Source organism: Carassius gibelio, chromosome B5 (genome assembly GCF_023724105.1).
Source record: "Carassius gibelio isolate Cgi1373 ecotype wild population from Czech Republic chromosome B5, carGib1.2-hapl.c, whole genome shotgun sequence".
Taxonomy (NCBI): Eukaryota; Metazoa; Chordata; class Actinopteri; order Cypriniformes; family Cyprinidae; genus Carassius; species Carassius gibelio.
The window spans coordinates 38,340,342-38,349,889 of NC_068400.1; the positions used below are offsets into that span (position 1 = coordinate 38,340,342).

The window sequence follows — 9,548 nt, forward strand, 5'->3', positions numbered from 1 at the left end:
TCTTTTCATAACTCCGAATCTCCTGTAACTAGAGGCGAATGAGGCGAATTCGCATCTACTGCACCACGAGACCTCCAGACGCGCGTAAACGCTTGTTTACATTGACTTAACACTGAAATCATTCGAGCCAGACGCTCTATTCACGTTTGGTGTGAACGCAACGCATCATAAGAGGTCTTATAGGCGGGTAAAATTGCTGGTATTTTCTGTCTAGCAACGCATACTGCACTTTCGGAATTCTTTATTTTCTTTTTCTGCTTGTTTGTGAGATTTGTTACATCTATATTTTTTAATTGTTTAATTCTTTTAAAATTAATAGTGTACATATTTGGTAAAAATCGATTCCCTATTTTCATTTTCGAAACTTTTTTTGGTTGGTCAGATCGATTGTGCAATCGATTTTCGAACTAAAAGTGACAGCCATAGTAAAAACTATAGAAAACTCTTGTGCCTCTTGATTTTCCTCTTTCTCACCATCCTCTGTCTCCTGGCTTGCAGTTCCCTGCTCTCTATCTGTCACTTGTGCCTCTACATTTCCCTCTTTTTCTTCCTCTATCTCCATCTCCCCATTTGATCTATTACTTTCCACTCTCTGTCGATCTAGGAGCAGAGAATGAGAAAATCTGAATAAGCCTTACCAGTGTTGTGATAATTATTTTTAAGGCACTCAACGTGTAAAAAAAATAAATAAGTACTGTATAATAATAATAGTTTAGTCAAATAACATAAAAAAGACCAGACCCCTTGATGCCTGTGAAACTTTTCTCCCTTAAACAGCACGCTAGTGTTACTTGTACACTACAGGCTACACACAGCAATATAAACAACATATCTGCATGTTCTCACATCACATCGTTCTTGTAAAATAATAATAAGTAAATAAACATCAAAATCACTTAGCTGAGAATGAAACACCACTTACCAGCTGCCATGGTGTTGAAAATATATATAATATGTTGAAAATAATGTGCTTTTCAGAAAAAGCCCTTTTAAAATGGTAGTCTGTTTCTGTAATTCTCTATAGGAAAAAGAAGGTCACATCTGTGAGAGAGACAGTATGTGTCTTGCATCATATTTGCTATTCAGTGGCAAATGTCCAGCTGGATGCAACACTAAATTTCCAGCTGGATGCAACACTAAAGGTGGCCATACACGGTGCAATTCTGAAGGTCAGAACCAATGTTGCCAAACCCTTCCCTCAAAAAAATATAAGTCGAAGTCTACATTTTTCACAAAAAGATACCAAATACGAAAAAAAGTAGGCTAAATATGGGTGCATTTGGTAAAGATAAAGGAAAGTATATTCTTTTTGTGAATTGAGACTTTTGAGGGTGGTTCTAGAGATTTGATATATCATCAATACTCTGCTGTTGCTGTTGCCACATTCTGTTTGATTCAATGCAAACTGGCTCCGGCTGGCTCTGAGCAAAATGTCAAAGGTGGGCAAAACAAATATAGGCTCGAAATGTCTGTCCAGCCCATCATCCAGACTGTTCTCTGGGGTTACTAAACCTTCTCAGTCACTGGGCTCAGGTTAGTGTGAAAGAAGGACTGTAAGAGATCTGATTCTAGTAGGCTGCGGGTAAATATTATGAGAAAGATGTTAGCCATCATTTCTAACGTTCTGAGAGGCAGCGCCAGCAGGAACGTAAGTATTTATCCCTTGATTAATAAAGTGTGCTTCTTTGCCTAGCAAATTTATTAATGTTTTGAAGGCTAACCACATCACGTCAACCAATGTAGAATTTTTTTATTTTATTGATGTAAGTATAATCAGATATTTTACTGCTTGTATAAACTAATTTAGCTTGGCTAACTAGCTTAAATGCACTGGGAGGGTAACGTCTAAAACTGGTCAGTAAACAAGCTGTCATTGAACTAACGCTAACCTATGACAAAACAATGTAACAAATGAGAAATAATGTGCTTTTCAGAAAACACTTGATTAAAATGGTAGTCTGTTTCTGTAATTCTCTGTAGGAAATAGAAGGTGACCTCTATGAGAGAGACAGTATGTGTCTTGCATCATATTTGCTATTGAGTGGCAAATGTCCAGCTGGATGCAACACTAAATGTCCAGCTGCATGCCATACTTAATGTCAAGCTGGTAGCAACACTAAAGGTGGCCATACACGGTGCGATTCTGAAGGTCGGAACAAGTGTTGCCAAACCCCTCAAAAATTCTCTAGAACCACCCCCAAAATTTTTCACAAAAAGTCAACAAATGTGAAAACAAAGTAAATACAGGTAAGTTTGGTAAAGATGAAGGAAAGTGTATATATATATGTATATATACACAGTTTACAAATAAAGAAATGTAAAAAAGAAAAGATTAAGTATAACAAAAAATTCTGAAGTTAAATTAGGAAATGCTTGTAATCTGCAAGCACATTGAATATGATGGAAATGATGCAAAGACACAATGTTGGGAATTTGTCTTATGTCACTAAAGTGCATCCTTGTCCTGCTCAAACACAAGAGATATTATGATTCTCCAAAAACCAAAACTTAATTCATAGAGACCTATTTCAGTCAACACGCTCTATTACTACAAAGTGCAAAATACTGATGCTAAGCAGGGCTGAGTCTGGTCAGTACCTGGATGGGAGACCTCCTGGGAAAACTTGGCTGCTGCTGGAAGAGGTATTAGTGAGGTCAGTAGGGGGTGCTCACCATGTGGTCTGTGTGGGTCTTAGCGCCCCAGTGTAGTATAGTGACACTATACTGTCAACAAGCACCGTCCTTCCGATGACACATTAAATCGAGGTCCTGACTCTATGTGGTCACTAAAAATCCCTCTGCATCCTGGCTAAATTTGCCTATTGGCTTCCGACTATCATGGCCTCCTAACAATCCCTATATCTGCTGATTGGCTTCATCACTCTGTCTCCTCTCCACCAATAAGCTGGTGTGTGGTGGGCGTTCTGGCACACTATGGCTGCCATTTCATCCAGCCGGGAGACATAGTCCCTCCAGCGTGTCCTAGGTCTTCCCCGGGGCCTCCTCCCGGTGGGACGTGCCTGGAACATCTCCCTGGGAAGCCGTCCAGGAGGCATCCGAAATAGATGCCCGAGACACCTCAGCTGGCTCCTCTCGATGTGGAGGAGCAACGGCTCTACTCTGAGCTCCTCCCGAGTGACCGAGCTTCTCACCCTATTTCTATGGGAGCGCCCAGCCACCCTACCGTGAAAGCTAATTTCGGCTGCCTGTATCCGGGTTCTTGTCCTTTCGGTTATGACCCACAGCTCATAACCATAGGTGAGAGTAACGTAGATTGACCGGTAAATCGAGAGCTTTGCCTTCCAGCTCAGCTCCTTCGTCACCACGACAGACCGGTACACCGACTGCATTACTGCAGAAGCTGCACTGATCCGTCTGTCAATCTCCCGTTCCATCCTTCCCTCACTCGTGAACAAGACCCCAAGATACCTGAACTCCTCCACTTGAGGCAGGAACTCTCCACCAACCTGAAGTGGGCAATCCACCCTTTTCCGACTGAGAAGGGTGCTGCTGAGAATTTCTGCTGAGAACGCTGAGAATTTTGTGTCAAAATCCCCAAATTGGCAACACTGGTCGTAACTTCGTGAGTCCTCGCACGTCATGATGAGTTAATCTGAAAATCATACGAAGGCAGTAACACACAACACAAATTTCCTACAATTTAAAAAACTCTGACGTAGGCATTACGTTTCGCGACATTCATGAAAATATGGATTCTGAGGATGAAATCGTTTTCTTTGTGGCAGCTATGTCTTGTGACGTCCCAAAAAAGAAACCAAGACAAAGACTCGAGAATGGCTGAAAAGCAGAGAAAATGTTTGAAAATTGTCGGGAGGTGCTCGTAACATTAAGGGGAGAAAAAAACGTTTGCTCCCGAAAGAAAAAAACGTGTGCGATCTCGTACGACTGCAAAAACCGCACCGTGTACGCCAACGGTCACTGTCGCATGATCGCCATTGGTATTAGATTGCAGGTTTGTTGATCTAGTTGCTGAGTAAAAATACATTGGTTATGTAGGTCCGATTATTACAAATATATTTAGTTTTACCTGGGCTTACTTCCTGTTTCAAACAGAGTGCTTTGACCGGGGTTGTTGACATTTCAGTTCCTTTTAGATGTGTTTGTTTCTACGCGACTGCTTTTTTCTATTATTATCACCTCTTTATTAACACATCTTTTCTCAAGTTTTTTCTATTTAAATTTTTTAAAATTAATTTTCAGGTTGTTGTTTTTATGTTTCTTAGGGGGCAAGAGTGGTGGTATCTGCCAGGACGTATGCAGACTTTACCCCTCAGGCCACCTTTGATATTAAAGTGAGTTTATCAGATAAGCAGTTTCTTAATTTATTATGTAATACTTATTTTAGTCCATATACACTACCATTCATAAGCTTGCGTTAGTTCTTTTTCTTTCTTTTTTTAACAAATTAATATATATATATATATATAAAACGTTTAAATTCATCCCAGCACATCTGCTTTCAACATTGATACTTTGAAGTGTTTTTTTAAGCACCAAATCAGTATATTAGAATAATTTCCGAAGGATCATGTGACTGCTGAAAATTCAGCTTTTCCACATTTAAAATATAATAAAATATAAAAGCTATTTTAAATTAATTGTAATAGTACTTGACAATATTAGTGTTTTACTGTATTCCTGATCAAATTAATGCAGCCTTAGTGAGCAGCAAGGTGAAAACTTTAAAACATAAAAACTTTTTTTTCTTTTGGCAGAAATGTGACATATACAAGCTGGAGGAGGGCCCTCCACTGCAGGCTGTGCTTACAAGAGAGGAGGGGCTTCAGTACTATCGCACGATGCAGACCATTAGACGTATGGAGCTCAAATCTGATATACTCTACAAGCAGAGGGCCATCAGGGGCTTCTGTCACCTTTATGATGGAGAGGTGACACATGCATTACAAACACACAGATATAAACTTTACAAGCACAAGATTATCAGAGACTTTTTGAGTTCTAAACACACATTTGTGCCACTGTAAAATAGTCACATTGAATATTATGTATGTTTTGATTCACATGGTTGCGAAAGTCATTTGTAATTGACTCAAATGTTGACACATAGTGAACACAGAAACACTTATAAATGCATTTTGTTCTTTAACAGGAAGCATGTGCAGTTGGTGTTGAGGCTGCTATCAAACGATCAGATCATCTAATCACATCCTATCGTGCCCATGGGTATACTTACACTAGAGGGGGCACCGTTCGTGAGATCATGGCAGAGCTCACTGGTGAGAACATCAAACCTATAGTTTAAAATTCTGATCTCTTATTCTTCTCTATTATTGAATTATTATTTTATTGTTTATATATTTGTTTATTCTATGCCTCTTCTATGCATCTCTATTTCTTCATCAGGTCGTAGAGGAGGTATTGCCAAAGGAAAGGGAGGGTCTATGCATATGTACAGTAAAAAATTTTATGGAGGAAATGGAATTGTGGGAGCTCAGGTAATTTAATTTAATAGATTAGAGTTCCTTATGAATAGAGTGCAGATATCAGTACTGAATGTGAATAACTATTCATGTGTATCCCAGGTGCCTCTTGGGGCAGGTGCAGCGTTTGCCTGCAAATACCTGGGCACCAAGGATCTGTGTGTCTGCATCTATGGTGATGGTGCTGCAAATCAGGTAAGTCACTTTCACGCAGATCCAAACAATCATGCTAGTCCTAATGAGTAATTTAAGCTGATAATTCTGCTACTAAATTTGAACAACTTGTGCATTCAGGGAGGTTTCATGCACATTTTTGCACTATTTCTGCAGGGTCAGATCTTTGAAACATATAATATGGCATCTCTGTGGAAGCTGCCCTGCATTTTCATTTGCGAGAATAACAAATATGCCATGGGTACTTCTATAGAGAGAGGGGCATCTAGTACTGACTACTACAAGAGAGGCGCATTCATCCCTGGAATAAGAGTAAGATGCCGGATGCTTTTATTTGTGTCTGAAATTACTCTTCATGTCAGAATACTTCCTCAGCTCTTCTGTGGCTTTGTAGGTGGATGGCATGGATGTCCTTTGTGTAAGGGAGGCCACCAAATTTGCTGCTGAACACTGCAGATCAGGAAAAGTGAGCTGTGGTTTGAGTGCTGTGATATTGTAGAGATGTATAGATAATTGTTACACTACTTATAAGATGTTTTCTGTTTGCATATACACTCATGAAATATAAGTACTTATCTAGCAATAATAATACATCTGACATTTACATTCATAGGGTCCTATTTTGATGGAGCTGCTGACCTATCGTTTCCATGGACACAGTATGACAGACCCAGGAGTAAGGTAGGATTTTATATAATCTCAAACAAAGCTCACTGTTGTTTTAATGGAAAATGGCACCGTTTTTCCATATTCCACTATGTGCATCCCTCAACTTAGGCGAGTCGATACATACCTCTCCCGTCTCAGTGCGTGCACTCAATCACTGTAGTGTGTGCTAGTGATGCACAGGTCGTCTCATAACCCAGGGACTCCGCGGGTAACCAGTGGGTAAAGAAATTGTCACACTATTTGTGGGGCGGGTCATTAAAAACAAAATGTAAAAATCCATGTATGCTGCGTGCAATTCCCTATAACCTGTATTAAATATTTGTAATATCTATTTTCAGATTTTATTAGGTTCTCCAATAAGGTATAATAAAAAATGCAGATTTCCTAAGTGGATAAAAATGATAAGTATAATGTATGGCGGAAGAGCACTACAGCACTTTGACCTCAGCACAGTAATATCATCACTCCTAAAAACTCCTCACGTTGGTTGTATTGACGGACGTTAGAGGGAGAGGGGAGTTTTCAGGAATGATGATATTACTGTGCCGAGGTCGAAGTGCTGCAAAGTTCAGGGGAGAACATAGTGGAATATGGAAAAACAGTGGCATTTTCCTTTGAGCGATTAATCCATTACTGATTTGGTAATCAACAAACATTTCTTATTACATGTTTAAAAGAATATTGTTAAATAGTTTGTGGAAAAGATTTATATATTAAGTTGCTCAAGCAAGAAAACGACTATTTTTTACATTATCAAACACATTCTAAATTAAAACTTACCATTGATGGAAACAGTGAGCTCTACTGCCTTTTCTTTTGCATTCAATTCTTTCTTACAAGCGATCCTGTGGTTCATAAATAGCTTTTTTTTCCTGTATATAATCTTTAGTGATGATGCGACACTACTTCAATTGTGCAAGTGACAATTCCTGTTAACTGCAGCGTGCAGCTCACTTGTAGTGCAGACACGATTTGATTTGAAGCCACCATCTACTTGTTGTTTTTCAGTTAGTGCTCCTCCCCATATGTGACAATCTTTGGTCTCCACTGTTCCCATAGCTATCGCACACGTGAGGAGGTCCATGACATGCGCAGTAAGAGCGACCCCATTACTTTGCTGAAGGATCGCATGGTGAGCAACAACATGGTCAGCGTGGAGGAGATTAAGGTGAGCCTGCAGAAGCTTACTAGAGTCCGACTGAAGTAGGACACATTTACTCACATAGTGACTGTTGTTCTTGTGTGTGTCAGTCACATTGATGGTTAGGAGGGATTATTAATAGGAAAGGAAAGGAAAGGCCAAGTATGGTGTCCCATACTTGGAATTTGTGCTCTGCATTTAACCCATCCAAGTGCATACACATACCGTGAACACAAACCCGTTCTGAGATGCCCTGGGAGCAGATGGGGGTTTGGTGCCTTGCTCAAGGGTCTCACCTCAATCACTCTCCTGACCTACAATCCCTGCTGGACCTGAGACTCGAACTCGGTCCTTCGGGTTACACAAGTCCGACTCTCTTATCTATTAGGCCACGACAGCCACATAATACCCAAAAATAAGAATTTTCCATGCGGAAAGATGGACATTTCTGCACTTTCACTAAACAGTTGACACCTTTTGCAGGAGATTGATGTGGCGGTAAAGAAGGAGATTGAAGATGCTGCTGAGTTTGCCACCACAGACCCTGAGCCTCCACTGGAGGAACTTTGCAACAACATCTTCTACAATGAACCTCCTATGGAAGTGCGTGGCACCAGTCCCTGGATCAAGTTCAAGTCCGTCAGCTAAATTGACTTCTTTATCATCCCAAGTTCCCTCCCCTTCCTACCAGTACACCTTCTCCTGTTGAATGATCACCTCTGATGTGGCTATAAGTTTCATAGTCAGTTATTGGGAAACTGAGCAAAATCTCTCAGGTACACTGAGATAAGTTGCCTCATTTCACATGTTAATATTATCATTGCCTTGTTTTCTTGTTGTCTTCAATTACAACACTGACCCTCAATATAAATTTTAAAATGTAGATTTGTTTTATTTCATCTGATTGTTCATGTTGTGAATGAACATGGTGGTCTTTAACTTGGAATTAATGGGACTTTGTAAATGTCTGCAATGCCTCCATTGCTTATTACCCAATGTCCATGTCATGGCAGAATATTTAGCTCATGTGAATAAATCACAAACACCAAATATTGCTGCTTTGTGTTAACACACACACTTCTCTCACTTTATACATCAGCAGGAGTGTGTTTTTGGCTAAGGTGTCTGAAATTCAACCATTTTGCAGTTCTAATTTGACAAAATATTTAAAGGGGAAAATTTAACATTTCTAAATCTGTGGCAATATTACAAGGGTTCCAAATATTACAGTATTACAATTTAAGTACAAATGTATTTCTGTTGTATTTTAACACTCTTCAACACTCAAGAGTGTTTGAGTGTTAAACATTCACATAAAAAAAAAAGATTTAAAATAAACAGCTGAAAATGTGACTTTAGAATGGAAAAAAATAAAATTATTTACCCTCACCCTCTTCAGCTTTTATTTAAAACCGGGTGTTTGTTTTACATGTATTTTATTGTGAGAAATTGAATTTAATAAAAACAATTGTATTGGGAATATTCACATTTGGCATTTCCAGTGCATTAATGGTTGTTTTAAAATATTGTTTGTTTAACATCTCTGAGAATCAGGAAAGTAAAAATTTAAATAGGGAAAGTAAAAAATTGTTTGCAATAGTTGTTAGGATGTTGTTGAGATTTTAAAGGGGGCATCAGAATCACAAGGTTAAAACTTAATGCCACATTGACTAGGAGGAGTCACCAAGAGGCCATGTATGTTTCATACATTGTGAATTTTATGCCCTACAACTACAAATAAATGTTTCAAATGCAATATTTGTGAGTAGATGCCTTTTATGTTCTTCTACTATTTGTTAAAGATATAGTTAAATGAAAACTGATACATTCCTTAACCCAATATGAAAATTATATTAGGCACATTAATTTTTAGGCCTGGTAAAAACATGGTGAAAAACCTGTTTTACATAATCTACTACATGCCATCTCGCATCTTATTTAACGTTTATACTTTTTAGCAAGTTAAAGGCCTTTTAGTGTAATTCTAAAAATGTCACCTTCAGATTGTGTTAAATGTGTCTTTTTGCTGTGAATTGTATTTTTTCTTATTCAAGTTTTATATTCTAACATCAAGTACAAAAGTAGCACACAAACAATATACA

The 9,548-nt window shown here is 38.7% G+C and overlaps 1 protein-coding gene across 1 annotated transcript; it reads left to right on the forward strand.

Moving 5' to 3' along the window:
• Window positions 1–1,479: 1,479 nt before the first annotated feature.
• LOC127957508 (pyruvate dehydrogenase E1 component subunit alpha, mitochondrial-like) lies at window positions 1,480–9,202 on the forward strand. The gene is made up of 11 exons (XM_052556076.1): window positions 1,480–1,648; window positions 4,245–4,313; window positions 4,737–4,910; window positions 5,132–5,258; window positions 5,386–5,477; window positions 5,565–5,657; window positions 5,793–5,948; window positions 6,031–6,102; window positions 6,250–6,317; window positions 7,365–7,473; window positions 7,930–9,202. The coding sequence occupies exons 1-11, from the start codon at window positions 1,592–1,594 to the stop codon at window positions 8,092–8,094; spliced, it is 1,182 nt and encodes a 393-aa protein (XP_052412036.1). The 5' UTR covers window positions 1,480–1,591; the 3' UTR covers window positions 8,095–9,202.
• The last annotated feature ends 346 nt before the right edge of the window (window positions 9,203–9,548 follow it).